Source organism: Rhinopithecus roxellana, chromosome 4 (genome assembly GCF_007565055.1).
Source record: "Rhinopithecus roxellana isolate Shanxi Qingling chromosome 4, ASM756505v1, whole genome shotgun sequence".
NCBI lineage: Eukaryota > Metazoa > Chordata > Mammalia > Primates > Cercopithecidae > Rhinopithecus > Rhinopithecus roxellana.
In genome coordinates this window covers 98681382-98701094 of record NC_044552.1, presented here as the reverse complement: position 1 = coordinate 98701094, position 19713 = coordinate 98681382, and the positions used below count along the sequence as shown (strand labels likewise).

General features: G+C 35.1%; 1 protein-coding gene across 1 annotated transcript in view; it reads right to left on the bottom strand.

Moving 5' to 3' along the window:
• RNGTT (RNA guanylyltransferase and 5'-phosphatase) overlaps nucleotides 1–19713 on the bottom strand; it is a 330605-nt gene that overhangs the window by 217096 nt on the left and 93796 nt on the right. The window contains exons 9-10 of the mRNA XM_010357776.1: nucleotides 5939–6074; nucleotides 2047–2118 (exon numbers count right to left, since the gene is read on the bottom strand). Coding sequence (XP_010356078.1) covers nucleotides 2047–2118; nucleotides 5939–6074 — 208 coding nt within the window. The remainder of the gene's footprint in view (nucleotides 1–2046; nucleotides 2119–5938; nucleotides 6075–19713) is intronic.

The window sequence follows — 19713 nt, the reverse complement described above, 5'->3', positions numbered from 1 at the left end:
AGAAAAAACAGAAGATTGTATATAAGATTATACAAACTTGCAATTAAATCATAAAAATTACAAACAAGTAAAAAAAAAAATAAGAAATATGTTAAACCTTGTTAGTAACCAAGGAAAAGCAAATTAAAACAGGATGATATCATTTCACACACATCAAATTGGCGATAATATAAATGTCTGATAAAACCAACTTTGGCAAACTGAAACAATCACTTCTGAGAGAAATTTAGCAATGTAGATAATACAGCTGAAGCTGCTGATTTAATCACAATCTCCATGATATAATATATATGACAGAATAGAGTTTTTAAAAACACTTCCCAGGTAATCACATTCCAAGAATGAGAACAACTGTCCTGGCAAAATTTTCACGTGTGCACAAGAAAAAAACATATGAAATTGTTCAATACAGTAGTAATATAAAAGCAAAAAATGGAAACCAAAATGTTCATCAAAAGGAAAAAGGATAAATTCTGTATATTTATACAATGTAACACTCAATGGTAATTAAAGTGTATGACCTAAATCTAGATGTATTAGTACAAATAAATCTCAACATTATCTTGTTGAGCAAAGGTCAGCAAAGGTACAGTACAATAACATATACATAACACTAGAAACCTTGCAAAAGAATATCATATATATTTTATGGATACACACATAGTAAAAGTGTCTGAAACATTCATGGGAACAATAAACACCAAATTTAGGATAGAGGCTGATTCTGGGCAAGAGATTTGAGAATAGGAGAGAGGTGTAACTAAGAAACTTCTATTGGATTCATACTGAATCACATCTTATTAAAAAGAAAGTGGACCAAAAGTATGAAATTTTAACAAATCCAGGTGGTCAGTACATGAGTTATTCCTTATACTACTTTTTAGGCTCTTGTATATGGTGAAATTTTTCATATTTTTAAAAAGTATTAGAAAACTGCTATCTAAGAGAGAGTACTCAGCTAAGAAGAGAGAGTAAGCCCAGACTGAACATGTATTAAAGCAGAGCTCAGTGTCAAGAGTTAAAGGAGAGAACTTCCCTATTCACAAAGAAATAAAGCCACCCCCCCCCCACCCCTTATATCTAGTTACAGGCCAATGAATGTTATTCCAAGATCTGTGATAAGATCAAGCCAATTCTCGAAAGCATTACTTTTGAGGAATACAGTAGTCAATCAGAACAAAATAAAACTTGGTGTTTTCTGGCCCTGAGGCTCTTAAATTTGAAGCCCTGTGTTTTAAATACAGAAATTCAATCAAAAAATAAGACATGTGCATTAAAAATTTCCAGGAAAAAAATGCCTTTTAATAACCTGAATTGGCCGGGCGCGGTGGCTCAAGCCTGTAATCCCAGCGCTTTGGGAGGCCGAGACGGGCGGATCACGAGGTCAGAAGATCGAGACCATCCTGGCTAACATGGTGAAACCCCGTCTCTACTAAAAAATACAAAAAACTAGCCGGGTGAGGTGGCGGGCGCCTGTAGTTCCAGCTACTCGGGAGGCTGAGGCAGGAGAATGGCGTAAACCCGGGAGGCGGAGCTTGCAGTGAGCTGAGATCCGGCCACTGCACTCCAGCCCGGGCGACAGAGCGAGACTCCGTCTCAAAAAAAAAAAAAAAAAAAAAAAATAACCTGAATTAATACTGTAATTTATTACCCACTGAACAGCTCATAATAAGTTTCTCTTTTGTTTTGTTGCTATTTTGGTGACAGAAATAAACTCATGAGATTTACAAGAAAAAAAATCAAGTACAGGATAATTGAAATGAAGAAATTTTCATTTTATGAAATGCTGTCTTATTTTATCAGAGTTAAGCCATTATTCTTTACTCACTTGCAAGTTAAAGAAACCTAAAACAAAGAAATGTGTGAAAATTAACAATAAGAGAAGGAAAAGGAGATATAAAAGGATTAACAAAAAGATACCCAGTGAATAACCTGAGTCATAAATTTTCTTTCCTATTGTCTCTAAGGCAGTACCAAAGACTATTTGTCAAAAACACATCCATTATTTCAGTAATAACTTTTATTTTATATATTATAGGTACTTACATTGAATTTAATTATGTCATATATCAAATATCTAGGAACAGCCTGTCCATTTACTCTGTCAATAATCATCTCCTTGAAAGAGAAAAGAAGATAAGTTTCTTCATACTTTAATACAATTTTTTAAATTTGACTGAAATATAGCATACACACTGTAAGCACATAAACCATAAATATACAACTTGATGAAATTTCAAAGTGAACACACTTGTACCCAGATCATATAAACTGCTAGCTCCCCCCATCCCCATCATGCATTTATTCTATACTGAAATAGAATCACCTGACAGTATCTCATCATATTTTTCATATTTGAATTTCTATGCCACATTTGGCTTTATGCTTGAATTACTAAGCAACAATCAAGGGTTGGGAGACTACAAATTTTAAATTCTAAAAGTCAGAATCCTTTTAAAAAATATTTTTGTTTAATCATTAATGCTTTAAATTTTGTTATGTGCCAATTACTTTAATCATAAAATCTATGACAATAAATGGCACCCCCATTATAGATCGAATTCCCAAGTGAGCCAAGTGGTCTTTCTTGGTTTCATGCCACTTTACTAGGCTTTGATCAAAGGAAATAGGGCAAGAGAGTATGAACAGATCACTGTAAATCTACCATAGCCATTAAAAAGTTAAAATAAAATCTACAGTCTGACAGAACAAGATAAGGACATTAAAGGATGACTGCAGGTGTAAAATGCAGTATTACATAAAATTTTTAATTGTTAACACGTTTTTGACCTAAAATTATTTTTCTTTCCTCATATTCTTACTAGGAAACCAGGTAGGTTTTCTTGCTATCTAATTTTATAACAGAAATTCCATGTACAACCATCTAAAATTACAAGAAAAAAAAAACACTGATTTAGTAAAAATATATTTTGTTGCTGTAAGAAAGCATTACCTAAGCCTAAGTAGAAGGAGTGTAGTTATTTCTACTTGAAGAATAAGAGAAAGTTTGGTAGTAAGGTACATGACCATTAACTGCATCCTGAAAGATGCAGAGTATATTTTCCAGCAGGATAGTGGATAGGCCAAATGGTATAACAAAGGCATGAAAAAAGATGGCTTGGGGTAAATTGTCCAAAGCTGAGTGTTTGTGATTAGCAATCACAATCAAAGATGAGACTGAAGACACAGGCATGCTTCAGATATAAAGAATATTATATTGAATAGTTTGACTTTTTTGCTATGAGTAATAGGGAACCACTGAAGGGTTTTCAAAACCCATGGACCTTCAATGCTCATCTCTGTAACTTATTCCTTGAAATCTTTCATATAAGGCCCTGTTGGTTCTAACCATCATAGTCCATATAGGTGATGAAATGTTCTAGAATTAGATAGTGGTATTGATTATATGACCTTGTGAAAAGACTAAAAACCACTGGATTGAACATCTTAAAATAGTGAATTTCATAGTATGTAAATTGTATCTCAATTTAAAAAAAAAAAGAAATCCTGAAAGCAGTTCTTCAGATTGAAGAGGAATAACAGAACCCCAGATACACAACATATATTAAATGTCAGCTATATACATATTAGTTATACATGTTACATAGTTATTAGCACAACAAAGTTACTAAAAGGATATTTCCTTTTAACATCAAAATATAAAATGTCATCTCTTCTTGACTGTTAATTTTCTCTACTTTAAATTTACAGACTTCTAAAATTTCAGTAATACGCATGCAGTGTTTTATAAAAAATTAATAGTTGAAAAAGACATGGAATTTTTCCAAAATTCTTGCTATTAACTTTAATGATTAACCACTATATTCTTATCTTAGTCTCAATATTAAATTGATTAAATTTCACTGATGTGTTTCAAGTAAATTAATGCAATATTTCTAAATTCCTATTTTCCACATTTTATAGGTCAAAGAACATAATTAAGCAAAGCAAAACAAAAGCTTCAATGCTCACATCTGACAGACAATTAGGTAGTTTGAGTTATTCTTGGATTTGGAATTTTACAAAAGCAATTTGCACATGAAAATGTAGAAGAAACAGGAAACTACCGAGGACTGTTTTAATTAACTAACTAAAAAAAAAAAAACAGATATGGCAACTATAATTCTAGCCCAAGTAAACTGACATCATGAATCATACTGCTATTTTTAAAACTTCACAAGAATCTATTACGCTGCTCTCAGTTATCCAAGTTTGAGGTGAAATAAATAGTATTGCTAAGTTAAATCTGCAGATGGTTAAACATCTAATTTTTAAGCATTATTTCCTACCTAGAATGCCCTCAGCCCACGTCCATCAAAAATCTTTCTATAGAAATCTTTGTTTCTAATGCCAACTCCTACATAAAACATATTTAGTTCCAGACTAACTAGACATGATTTATTTCTCCTCTAAACTACCTCAGGACTTATATACCTCTCTTTGGGTAATATATTGTTTTATTCGAAGGTCTCTTCCATTATTACCATTCATTCTCCACCCTTGACTCAATTAAGTAAAATGTTTCAAGGGTGAGGCCTTCTCCTCAACCCTCTAAGCAATACCCATACTCTTGGTATAGCAACTCATAATAGGCACTCAACAAACATTAGTTCAATTATAAACTATACTAAACTTTGACAAATGCTATTACTTCTTTTCCTTTCTTATATTTTATTAATTATAATGCTAAAAAAAGTACCTTAAATAAAGATAACAGAAACTAAAATGTTCCTGTTGTTCCCATGAACCAACTACCAGAGTTGCCACAAATGACTACGACTTTTATGTACTATACAACTGCAGGGTTGCCAGTCACATTAACTATAATATGATAGTTAAATCTATATACATATAGATACATATACATGTACATATGTGTGTATATATGTTTTATTATATATATATTTATGTTTTATTAGAAAGTGATATTTTGTTACACATGCTGTTATAGGAATAAAAATTTACTAGACACAGGAAAAAATACAAAAATCAAACTGTCCAACAAAAGGGGACTGGTTGAATAAATTACAGAACTGTTTCTCAAACTTGCCTAATTACAATCACTTGGTCACTTGTACGAACATGTAGGCCCCTGGGAGATTCCAATTCATATGGTCTAGGATACGTTATTGGAAGAGGTCATATTTTTAACAAGTAATTTTTTAACCCTACAATTTTCACAATCACGATATTTTGGAAGCCCCAATTCATGGTCTCTATATATTCAGTGGTAAACCATTCAGACATTTATGTGAAAAAGATGTCCAAAACATATTGCTAAGTATGGGGAAAAAAGATAAGTTACTAACCACATGTAACATTTGTTTCTCTTCATGCAAAATTATGTAACTATCCATATTTATACATATTTGACCAGAGCAATCATTTAATACCCTTTCCATCTTTAACAAGTTTCTCCACTAAAGAAAATATCTCAAAGTCCTACTTATGTTCAAAGATTCAGTTGGCAGATCCCTCTTCAAAAGGACCTTAATTCAATGTAAGCACACATAATAAATGAAATTTAACATCCTAATAAAAGTTAGATTTGGCCAGGTGCGGTGGCTCACACCTACAATCCCAGCACTTTGGGAGGCCGAGGCTGGTGGACCATGAGGTCAGGAGTTCGAGGCCAGCCTGACCAACATGTGAAACCCCTTCTCTACTAAAAATACAAAAATTAGCCAGGTGTGGTGGCGCATGCCTGTAATCCCAGCTACTAGGGAGGCTAAGGCAGGAGAATCGATTGAACCCAGGAGGCGAAGGTTGCAGTGAGCCATTGGACTCTAGCCTGGGCGACAGAGAGAGACTCCATTTCAAAAAAAAAAAAAAGTTAGATTTGATGTGAAACTTCTTAACCAATAGAAATACACATTTACTTATAAGGAAAAGAAAAATGGCAATGTTTAATTTTATATTATACATAAATACGACTTACACCATCCAAGAGAGTATTTGATAAATGCATACGAAGATCTTTACGAAATGGAAATTCCAAATTTGAAACATGAAATACTGAATTGTCTCTATCAATCATAAAAACTTCATTTGTGCCATCAATCAACATCATGTACCTGTAAACGAAACATTAAAACGCTAGTATTTGCAGTATAATATCAAGAACAGGGTCATGAGAAATAACAAACTGGTTTTCCATAGACCTTAAACATCATTAGACTAATGTTCACTAGAGTCTCTCTATCATGCAGTCTCTCTATTCATGATTAAAGTATCATGAATAACAATTTTTTTTTCTGAGAGAGAGTCTTGCTCTGTTGCCTAGGCTGGAAGGAGTACAGTGGCTCACTGCAACTTCCATCTCCCGGGTTCAAACAATTCTTGTGCCTCAGCCTCCAGAGTAGCTGGAATTACAGGTGTGTGCCACCATGCCCAGCTAATTTGTTTTTTTCTTTTTTTTAGTAGAGATGGAGTTTCACGATGTTGGTCACGAACTCCTGGCCTCAAGTGATTTGCCCACCTCAGCCTCCCAAAGTGCTGGAATTACAAGGACGAGCCACCACACCTAGCCCACAAATAATATTTTGTTTTAACTTTTTTCATTTCCTATAGAAAACATAGAGTATAGGGAAATTAAAGTTTTTTATGGAGATAATGTGATGTTCAGGAGTAACCTTATGAATCCATCCTAACAGAGAATGGTTCTCTAATTTTTATGAGATCTTAAACATTGAACCACACATATACACATATATAAATGTATTTTATTAGCTCAACAACTATATGGATCAGGTATTATTCTCGCCACTTCAAAACAGAAAAAAACAGTGAAAAACATTAAGTGATTTGCCATTTGCCAGACTTTAAATTATCCAGTGCTCTTTCTACCATACCTGTTAGCAAAACAGCTAATCCCTCTCTTTGAATCAATATCATGATATAGCCAGATACCACAATATCAGGTACAATTTTTCTTCTCATTTATGACTATAAAATTAAAATATTTTTAAACACAGCCATAAGATTTTCAATTAGCTCTTATCTTCTTAAACTCAATCAATATATGGGGGAATTCATACGCTTAACAACCTGTCATTCTTCAAATGGTCAGGTTATCATCACTGATTTCCCATCAGCAAATCAAGAATGAGTTCTATTTCACACCATATATAAAGTCCGGATGGATTAAAGTTGAGGACATTACAGTCTGGGAAGCTATGCTACCAAATGGATAGTAAGAAGACTCGGGGTGAAAATGAAGATTATATCCAGGAACCAAAGTCTTAAAAGAATGAGAAAAAATTCACAGCATGAAAGATTAGAAAGTTAAAAGACATAAGCCTCTAAGAAACAGAATCATTTTGTTAGGCTGTTTTTGTTTGGTGTTTGGTGTTAAATGAAAGAATGGAAGGAAGAGTGGTCTGGAGGTACCAACGAAAATGAAAGAGAACACTGACCAGACAGTCCAACCACCTACCCGCAAAGTACCTAAGGTATGTCCAAAAAAAAAAAAAGGCAGCAATGACTGAACGATGTAGCTGAATCAAGTTAAGATTAGGGGACAGAAGAAATATTAAATGAAGAGATGCAAGCTAACAGAATATATGGAAGCTAATATAATAGTGGATAACTGGCTAACCACAAACCAATGTTCTGAAGAGCAAAGTACACATGTTTAGGATAGGTGAAGAGAAATAGGAGAGCTGATTAAGGGAAAACAGGTGTACAAACAAAATGGAAAAGAGCAGCATGGAAAACCAAAGGGTTAGATTGTGTTTTCGGATTAGATTGTGAAGTATGTTGTTCTTTGCTGTTTCCAAAATAATTAGTTCCAAAAAAAAAAGTGAAAAAAAGAGGAAAGGAAAAAAGGCAACATAATAGAAAAATTGTTTTAGAGTTTTAATAATAATGATAATTAGTTCCAGCAGGTGTCTGGGGAGCAGATGGAGAGCTCAGGCCCTTGCTATAAAAGCTGCAGCCCTAGTAGATGGGGAGTGTGGGGACTCAAGTTTCATTAGGAAAAATAAATTCAGCCTCAGTCTGGACTGACAGTGTATCTGAAAGACTCCCAGACCAAATGCCAGGCCAGACGGCATACAGACAACAGGAATACTTAGTTCCCAAGGCCCTCTGGCACATGCTTTTCAAAAGCAGCAATTCCTGATGTATAGAAAAAATCTAAGCTACCTTTGCCTTGGATTATGTTTCAAAAAGAATTTAAATCAACAAAAGGGAAGATCAAATAAAAAGCAATGATGACATCGTCTGCAAAAATGGCATGAAAGACACACAACCCATCATGTTGTTAAGGACTTAGGCTGGCATTTTGCAAAGTTGATATTCACCAAAAGGGTATTTCAAGGCAAATAAGTTAGGAAACCGCTGTATCTTTCTCTTAGAAAGTCAAGATATATATTAGGATATTTAAAGTTATGATAAAATATATAAATAAGTCTGTTCATCTTATTTAGTCCATTAAAATTTGACAGAATTGGTGTTCTATACTTACAATTTGAGAAAAGCTCACTTAAGCTAATAAATGTTAGAATTCAGAAAAAAGAATGGTTTACTCTTATGATCATGTAATAACGATAACTGAAACTATATTTCCCCTTTCACTGACTGCCCAGAAGTTGAGAATTTTAAATTTAATGCTTAAGTAGAATAGGTATTATCCCAGGGTGAAGATACGTTTATTTTACACACACACAGACACACACAAACACACACCTGTGTGTGTGTCTCAGCATCAGACCTTTGCTTTTAAATCAAGTAGAGTATCAATCAAAAGAAAATACTCTCTATGTACACATGTGTATAAACAGATTTAAAAGACTAAGGAAGAAAAAGTTTTAGAGGATGGAATTTACAAAAAGGGTAGCTTATGAGAAACACAGCTTGCATCTGCAGAAACACCAGAGAAATTATTTAGCACTTGGTATTTAGGGATTCTTCTGCACACATAAATTTTCAGGCTTTGGAACACAAGTTTCTGGGCTATGATTTTTTGTTTGAACTCCAGTCATTCCAAATCATATGTTCTTTTGTTATGTGATACTAACAAAAAGTAATGAGCTATTTCATGTAAGGAATGTGGAAATATTTCCACATCACTCTGAAGTCCCCGAAAGCAGTCAGATTCTTTCAAAAGAAGCAACTACCTCACAGACTGTCAGTATATAACTATGTATATAACTATGGTGCAATATAATTTATTAATTAGGAAATTATCTCAACTGCAAATTTAATATTCAGAATTATCAATAGGTATTTGTATTATATTCATGCCCATTAAAAGGCAAAATTTAATTCAGTATACATTTCCCAGATAGAAAATGCTAACATATATATACCAAAGGTGTATGGATTAAAGAAAAGCCAGATGTATAGACTACTTTACTGTAAATGAAGGTTTTCTACCATAACTGGAAATAATCTTTCAGAGCAGTCACTGAGATGTGAGATATATAATTAAGTAAAACCACCAAATATACATTAATAAAATTAGGAAGTACATAAGTAAAGAGAAGGAAAACTGATGGAAAACAATGGTAACTAATACCACCTTAGAGTTCTAATTCACATTCCTCCCAGTAGTCCGAGAGTAAAATGGTCCTTAAACTCCTTGTAATTTAAAGTTAACACCAATTTAGACCCAACTCTGATCATCAAATTAGGAATTTATCTTATACTCTATGAAGGCAGAAATCATATCTATTTTGTTCTTTCCCACAGCTTAAGTATCTTGCACAGTCTATCTGAATACACACTAAAGGAAGGCACTCAATATTTGTTAAGCAAAGCTGTATGTATGTACAACAAAGTTCACCATAATATTCTGTAACAGTGAAAGAATAAGCAAAGCTGTATGTACAACAAAGTTCATCATAATATTCTATAACAGTGAAAGAATAAAAACTCAAATGTCCATCATTCAGCAAATAGGTAAAATAAATATTGCATATTCACGTAAAAGCATACTATTCAAGCATTTTTAAAACAATGATAAAAATATTCATTAATACAGAAAGAGATTTACAATATACCTAGTGGGAAAAAAGCAAGTTTAAAACCAGAATAGATGAAATAACGACAGGGGAAAGGAGGAGGATAAAACTGTGTGTATATCGTAAATACAGAAAGTAAAGCCTATACCAAAATATTAAGAGCTGCCCCATCTCTATGTAATAGAATTATCAATGATATTTGCTTTCCTCATTATGCTTTTCTGTATTTTCAAAATTTTTAGAAATAAACACAAATTACTTTCAGACACAGGGGGCAAAGTTAAAGCTGCAAGGGGGAAAAAAGCTACCAAGCCAGAAATGTAGTCTATAATCGGACCCAGAGAAACATTTTCTCTTTGCAAAGTGGCAATGAATTAAGAAAGGATTCTAATCTTGTTCTTTGTACTACAGAGGCTTCAAAACAACAGACATTCCTCTTCTCCTATCACAGAGCCTCCATACTAGAGCCTTTTGATGGGCAATAAAAACAGAAAAGCTGATCATTTATATTGATTTATTACACCACCATCTCTACCTCTATCCATTTTTCCTAACCCCTATCAAACTTATTATGGCTTTTCTCTTAAATTTTTTAATCAATTAATTTTTTAAACAAAAGTTGAAGGGCCGAAATGGAGCCAGTCTAGATGCCAGGCAGTACTAGATGCTAGGGTTAAAACAGCAAATGGCACCGACTCTCTTCTCAACTTCATATTATTTACACTCTTAACAAGAAAACAAGATATTAAATAATTCCAACCATAATACATATTAGAACAGTGAAGTAGAAGCTATTACAGGAGCCTACAAAGGTAGAACCTGTCAGAGTCTGGAGATCAGGGAAAGCATTCCAGAGGAATTCATGCATAACTGATAATAACAACAGGTTACATTTATTGAGCAATTACTATGTTCTGAAGAAAAGAGCACTTTTCTTAACTCATTTATTAACTCATTTAATCCTTACAATAACCTTACCAGGTCAGTAAAATTAGTGGGACACACATAAGTAACTTGCCCAATGTCATAACGCTGGCATAACAGCAACACTGATATTCAAACTTAGACAATAGTTTATTTATACACCCTCTACAGTATACTACCCCTCACATTCAGTATGTAGGAGTCAACCCAGCATAGGTTGTAATGTGAGACAGGAAGAGAAATGAGGGATGGGAGGGTTGAAGTACACAGACTAGTAGGTGCAATGTCCTTCAGACAAGATAGAATGCAGCAATGTTCTGGTAACTAAAAAAGGTTCAGAATACTGAAATGTAAAGATAAAGCAGGAAAATGGTATGGCATGAGACTAAAGAAGTAACAGAGAAAGAGGAATTATGAAAACTTTTTTTTTTCTGAGGCAGGATCTCACTCTGTCACCCAGACTGGAGTGCAGTGGTGTGAACATAGCTCACTGCAGCCTTGAACTCCTGGGCTCAAGCAATCCTCCCGCCTCAGCCTCCAAATGTGCTGGGATTACAGGCAAGAGTCACCATGCTCAGCCTGAAATTTTTTTTAATCCCTCCACCCCCAGCTACCAGTTATTTTAATTTTTTTTTTATTTTATCTTAGAAAACAAAAAACTACTTGTATGAGACAAACAGAAACCATAATGCAGAATTCAAACCCAGGAGATGTAATACAGCACGTTGGTTACACAGACACTGGAAAGCTGAGAACACAGAACAGGAAGCCTGAAATAATCCAGAGATTAATAGTTGCAGGAAACACTATGACCCACAGGACCAGGGGAACAAAATGAAAGAGGTCTGTTATTGAAAAGCTAGGAGCTTGGAAGAAAAGCATTAGGGGGCTATGCCTGGAAGAGGGTGAAAGAGGTTCATGCGGTGGGATGCTCTAACCTCTAAGAAGGTGGCCACAAATGGCCCTGTAGCTTAAGGTTTGAATCCCTATGAAGAGGTGTCCAATGGAGGATGGTCAAACCACTAAGGGAACAAAGTCCAGCAGGTTAAGAAGTGATACAAGGGGTACTCTATCTAACTAGGATGCCCTGCCCAGAAGCTGTTCTCTCTGAGAGGTAACAGCAAGACTGGTGTGGAAAGTGACAAAAGAAGTTGGAGAATGGAGTAACAGTTGTCCTTTGCTGCTGGAGGTGTTCTTACAGAAACTGAAAATAAGAGTAGTCCCTTCTCTCACCTTCCAAATTCCTGCCAGTGCTCCCAGTGGTAAAACTCAACAGCAAGCAAGCTGGCAAGGGAGTCTGGGAAATGTAGGTTGCAAAGTCCCAGCCCTAACACAGTATAAAAGAGTGGACTGGAACCGAGAGATGGGAGGTAAATAAATGCAGACCACTAAAATGTTTTAAGCAAACTAATGACATAATCTGATCTGCATTTTTAAAAGTTCATCAACACATAATGTACACCCCAACAGAACAGGGGCCAATCTGTAGACAAGAGAAATCATAAAGCTTCTTTAATAGACCATGTGAGAAATCACAGTGACTAGGACAGTAGTAACAACAATTTTAGAGATAAATAGATAAACTCAAGATATTCAAGTTGTAGACTGACAGGAATTCAATATGCTATTTACTAGATATGTAACTGAGAAAATGAGAGAAGTTCCAAGTTCTGGCTTCAGGAACTGGGTATACTTACTGAGCCATGGGGCATTTAAGAAGGAAGCAGTAATTGTTCCATTTTGTTTGGAAGAAATGATGGACACCATGAGTTTAGATGGAAACCAAAGGCCCAGATTTTCCCTACCCCTAGCAGGCTGGAAACAGGCTCAGGATCTAGACCAGCTATCCGTGTTCCTTTCCCAAAACTTTTAACTTGAGTGACAAAGAGGCATAAGAATAGTTGCAGAATTATTTATAGCAACAGCAGAGACATTGTCAGCAAGTGCTAATGGTGGCTTCCTAATCAAAGTGTTCCAGTTCCCTGACCTTGGCTCTGGTCCTTGCTGCTGGCTTCCCTTGATTCCTATCCATTTTCCAAGACTGGTTCTCCTTATTTATTCCTTTGCATAAATTAGCCAAAGTTGATTTCTATTGCTTACAGTCAAGAAGGCTAACAAGGCTAGGCGTAGTGACACACGTCTGTAATCCTAGCACGCTGGGAGGCCAAAGCAGGAGAATCACTTGAGGCCAGGAGTTCAAGACTAGCTTGGCCAAGATAGCGAGACCACATCTCTACTTTTTAACTGGAGGAAAAAAAAAAGGGATGCTAATGGGTTTTTTGTTGTGTTGTTTTTGCCTCAATATATACAGCTAAATGTAAGGAAGTTTAATGTGCCTATGATGAAATCCCACTGTAATGTCCCTAACATATCCTTAATACCAAGGGTAACATAATACTAGCCCTTTACCTAGTAACTTGAGACACACCATCTATTTACCATCCTTCAACATAGACAAGTGTATAATGCTAAGCCTAGAGTTTACTTTCTCTGTACATCTTTTCTCTCATAAGAATTCACTCCGTCTCCAAAAAAAAAAAAAAGAATTCACTACCAAACCTCTGCTATTTCTATACAAGCTACATTTCCTCTCATTTTTATTCCCAACAGAATTGGCGCACAAGTCCCTGAGAGCTAATTCTCAATGTTGTATTAGTATACAGAAATAAATTCAAGTATACTAAAATTTCTTATAAAGAAAATTCAGACCACTTCCCCACACAGAATATATAAACCTTCCTGACATAGAAGCAGTTGGTCAGACCATGCCCCCTACTCACCAAGACCTGTCATGTGTTCAAAAAACAATACAAGAACAGCTGACTTACCAAACTCCAGTTTTCTTCCTTCCTCATGGGGCCCATGCACACTTTGCCTGTTCCTCTCATTACCTCACTGCTCAGTAAACTGTCTCTGATAACCTCTTTTGCAAGGTATACCCATGTCTTCTTTAACCCATTTTTTTCCTGTTTCTTTCAACTCTTTTTTTTAAATAAGAAATCTTAAGTATATTTTACTGCAATTTTGTAAAAAGAAAAAGGAAAAACATATTTCTCCTTCTCACCTCCTTTAACTTAGTTCCATTATGAACCAATGAAAACTCTAATCAAAGTTTCTGTATAAAGCAAAATTTAAAGTAATAAGTTGTTTAATCCATCTAGATAATAAAGAATCAGTGTCAAAACCCCCTTCACAATCTCCTTATATAATAGTCTCTATCTCCTTATCTTATAAAATCCAGTTTTCCCCAAAGTTTTAAAATTATTCAAAATAGTTTTCATAAACTTCTTATGTTACAATGGCAGTTTGCTTAATTACCAGTGTTGAAACAGTACATTTTGTCATTTTTCATAGTATATATACATAGTAAGTAATTTTGCTACCTTAGGAATAAGCTTTATAGACTAGTTTGGGCACCTAATTATCATTTATACTATAATTCCATAGAAATACAATCTGAACTTAATGAATCTCAGAAAAAGACCAATTTAAACATCATTTGTTTGCATCTGTGATATTGCGAAATATATATATTTGTTATTCAACCATTTTTCTGGCATACAAATCCTAAAATCCTCAGAAACACCAAAATGATGCTTTCTTGTATATTAATGAGTTGACTGATGGTTGGTAGCTTCTAGGTAGCTTCGGGATGGGGACTAGGAAAGAACGTGGCAAGATTAGAGTGTTGGGACTTTCAGCACCACCCCACATCTTCTAGGAAGGAGAAGGGGCTGAAGATTAAGTTGATCACCAACAGCCAATGGTTTACTCCATCACGCCTACATAATGAAGCTTCCATAAAAGACCAAGGACGGGGTTTGGGGAGCTTCCAGACAACAGAACACGTGGAGGTTACTAGAGGGTGGCATACCCAGGGAGGACATGAAAGCTCTGCACTCTTTCCCCACAAGTCATCCTATGCATCTCTTCATCTGTATTCTTTGTACTATCCTTTATAATCAACCAGTGTTTATAAGTTTCTCTGAGTACTGTGAGTTGCTTTAGCAAATTAATTGAATCCAAAGAGGGGGTTGTGAGAACCCCAAATTGAAGGTGGCTGATCAGAAGTTCTGGAGGCCCAGACTTGCAACTGTGTCTGAAGAGGGGGAAGTCTTGAGGACTTTTTACCTTACGTCATCTTCCCGGAAATTCAACTGACTCATATTAAGTTCCTTAGTTTCACATTAACAAATTTAAAAGAACACCCACATACAGTAACACTGTCTAACCATTTTTTTTACTTTATACTGCTGTTAACAATCAGTGAAATGACAACATAGCTCTAACATAATCTCTTTACCAAAAACTATCAAAATTTTCATTCAGCAATATAAAAGATTCTAACCCTACAGGTATTTTTGTTTTGACTTACTGATTATATAAGCACATCAGGCCTCTTCAAAGGATGAGCTCTTCTTTCATACTCGTACCCCATCAATTTAAAGTCATAAAACAGATGTGACTGATTATGGCTTTATGGTCTTAAATTCACTTTAAGCCCACACCTCCCTTCTATTATGTGATCACTTACATGAACACAGCAGTAATTAAGCAGACAACATGTATTATTTAATTTTAAATTGCAAAGCCTATTCACTTCCCCACCAATTTAATTGTCAAGTTTATCTAACTAGTCTTTGATCTTAGAATGTTAAGTGTATATTAAACGGCAGGCCAGCAGCATGTCACTGAAGATTTGGACAATTTGCCAACATTTAAATGTCTTCTACATAAGCACAGCCATCTTTATTTTATATGTGGTTTCTACCACACATTTTTTTACTATGTCCTGTTTATCTAAATGGCTTAATCTTAATAAAAAGTACTGGGTAAATTACGTCTATAGAAAAGTCATCAGAAGACTGTAACTTTCATTTTAATTTTAGTTAATTCATCACAAGTAAATTTTGAAGACGTAGAGATACCTACCATAAAGAATCACAAAATCTCAAGCCTTATCAAACTACTGTGTGCTTATTTCTATTAACAGATTATTAATCGTCTTCAAAATCTGTTTCAAGAAAGCCCTTTCAACCATCGAGATTTAAAGTCTTGCAAATCTGTCAATTTAAAAAGCAACACTATGACAGTTTGGCAGGGCGTGGGGCCCAGTGTCAGTTTCTAGATTCCTCTCTCTTATTCCACAAAATTAATGACATATTAAATATAAATAACCAAGTGTAAGTAAGGAGCAGATTTTTTCCAAACTACTCAACAATTTTAAAAAATTAATTTGCAAACTATCAATGGTAAGACTGCTATAATTATGGGCTCTGATGAAAAATTCAAGCTCCAGGGCCTGTAATTCCAGACTCAATAGTGCTTGCTATCTAGATCCCTAAAAATCAAGCAGACAGACTGGAACCAAAAATCTCATCCAATATTATGAACGATTCTAGCTGTCCAACTCCTAACTATATGCTTTAACTTTGCAATTGCAACTTCCTTATTCTCTTCTCATTTTGCCGTCCTCCACTGCTCAGAAATTTGTGTATGTCTGTTTCTAAGCCCATGTAGCTATACTACTACACCATCCTGTCTCAAAATACGTATCTTCAAAATCCTATTCAGAACTCCCATGAAATCTCCCATACTCCAATTAACAGGTCCTAGTCAAAGCACTCTATTACTCCAACTTGTCCAGGAATTAGATAGCTATTACATACAATAAATGATCATATCATGGTGAAAGAGAAGCATACAGGGAGCAAGTAGGAGTGTTAAAATCCAGCTTAAGGAGTTTCAACTTCATTTTGTAATTGGGTTGAAGTATAGCTGAAATACAACAGACGCCAATAAATAAAATGAACTGATTGTTCATTTGCCAACATTAGTATTAAAAGTATTTGTACTACATACCATTAATTACATGTTAACATATAGCAAAGAGGGGTGAAGATATCTGTAGGCAAAAGAGAAGGTACCAGCATAGAAAATTATATGGGAGTCTACTATAGTGGTTAAGAATCATTCATCCTGGCCGGGCGCGGTGGCTCAAGCCTGTAATCCCAGCACTTTGGGAGGCCGAGACGGGCGGATCACGAGGTCAGGAGATCGAGACCATCCTGGCTAACCCGGTGAAACCCCGTCTCTACTAAAAAAAATACAAAAACACTAGCCGGGCGAGGTGGCGGCGCCTGTAGTCCCAGCTACTCGGGGGGCTGAGGCAGGAGAATGGCGGGAGCCCGGGAGGCGGAGCTTGCAGTGAGCCGAGATCCGGCCACTGCACTCCAGCCTGGGCGACAGAGCGAGACTCCGTCTCAAAAAAAAAAAAAAAAACATTCATCCCATACCAGCTCTTACTAATTGTGTAACTTTGCACAAGTTACTTGACTGTCCATTTCCTCACCAGAAGTACTCACCTCCTAAAATAGTTTTAAGAATTAAATGAGTTAGTGCATTCATGTCCACAGCAGCCTTATTCACAATAGCTAAACCACTGAAGCAATCCAAGTATCCATGGAGGGATGAATAAATAAGCAAAATGCAGCATATACATAAAATGGAAAACTATTCAGCCTTTAAAAGGAAGGAAATTCTGACATATGCTACAGCATATGAACCTTGAGGGCATTATGGTAAGTGAAATTAGCCAGTCACAACTAAACACTATATCATTCCCTCTGAAGTACCTAGAGTAATCAAAATCAGAGACAGAATGGAGTACAGTGGTTGCCAGGGAGAATGGGGAGAATAGGAAGTTACTGCTTAATGAGTATAAAATTTCAGTTATACAAGATCAAAGAGTTCTGAGGATAGATGTTAGTGACAGTTGCACCAATATAAAGGTACTTAATACCATGAACTGCAGAGTTTTAAATGGTTAAAATGTAAATTTTATGTTATGTGTAATTTACCACAATTTTAAAATTTAAAGATTTAAATGAGTTAATATATAAAGGATACCAGAATAGTGATTAATACATAGTAATATAGTATCAGCTATTGTTATTATGTCCAAGGCACAGAGTACTTAATTAAGTACTTAATTAAAGCTAGATATCATTAGTACTACTACTACAACTACAACTGCTACTAGTACTACTTTACACGATCCAAAGAAGAGTTAGAGTTGGGGTTAATGATAAAACAAAACCCTGAATAAAACAGAAGGGATCAGCTTAAGAACCCTATAAACAGGAAAGAGGAAGCCATCCCTTTTGAACACAGAAGAGAAAGAGATAATTGAACACAGAAATTTTGAAACAGAGAAATGAATCACAGGTAACCCTTGGTAAAGGTTACCCACAGACCACAAACCCAAACATATAAACATATTTACACAGTCAAAGGCAGTCAACAACTACAGTAAAATAGTTCCTTAATTCATTTTTCTATAAATAGGTATAACCAAAGTAAATTTTGTAAAATCAGACGCTGCACTGAGTGAGTGATAATTCAAAACAGAGAATTCATATTTTAAAAACTTGAATCAGGTGAGCCTCAATCTGTCTAAGAGCTTGTTTTCTAAATGTTAGAATGATAAAAACAAACCCAGAGCTTGAAATATCCCAATATATGGAAAGAATTTCTTAAGATTTACTAACAATAATGGTACATACACAATAACTGGAAAGCTACAATACACAATGGAAAATGATCATTGACCATGTTCTGGTCCAGTCTATCTCATTAAAATAAAGATTAGTAAAATGATAACTTAAATAAAATTATAATTAAATCTACCTGGGTTCATGTTTCCTTTATCTACCAAAAAGAAATACAATAACTGTCATAACAATAAAAATTGACTGATAAAGTCTCCACCCTCTAAAATTTATAAAATCAACTAACAGTTTGGGGAAGTGCAACGAGTAAATTATCAAAGCATATCTTTCACTTTTTGAAAAGAACTGTGAAGTTAGGACTGAATTCATTTGCTAAGGGCAACATGCATCTCACTAACTGCCACTTCTGTGGGCTAGAATATGCTTCCTATTCCATTTCGCCGATCTTCAAAGAATTAGAGAATTATGGAATTATCAAGAGCTGAAAGGGTTCTTACGTAGTCCCACTTCCCCCAAGCAGCATGCACTTACACACATTTATACCCCACCTCCAGTGCTGCAACAATCCTAAAAGTTCTTAAGGCACAAGAAAAACCAGACTAGATTCACAGACAAGAGCAAACAGTATTCATACAGGCACTATCAAAGACACAAAAAACTAGTCACATTACTTCCCCCAGTTTGTAAAATGTCTGAAAACAAAGTATACATTAACAGTCACTTTAAATAAAAACATGATTTACCCTGCCATAGCAAGAAGCTTCTACCTCAAAAACTAGATTTGAATATATTTTACTATCTCCTAAGGTCACTTAAACCTGTTTCCTGATCATCTAAAGTCCAAAAAGTAAGGACTCTAATAATTGGATACAGACATATTCAAATAAATCAATGTATCCATTTATTTATTTTTCTTCAAATCCTCAAAAGCAGTAAGGATGGAAGAGAAAATCTTAAGACACATCTTAAAGATTCAAATTGAATAAAGTTGGCTTAACAAATGAGCTGCCATCTAATTACGGGAAGAGGAAGATTTCTCTTGGTTTTTAAGTATTTTCTTATGCTGAAAAATATGACTTTGTCGCATTAAAAATTAGAAGTCCACCCTTACTAACTAGGTATGGGACCTTGTAAAAACCACTTGGTCTCCCTAGCTTTGATATCCTCATGTATAACTTGAGAAAATGGAGTCAATTCTTGCTACTTACAATGTGGTCCCTGGACGAATAGCATTAGCATCTCCTGGAAACTTGTCAAAAATGCAGAATCTTGAGTCCCAGCCTAGACTTTCTGAATCAGAATTTGCATTTTAA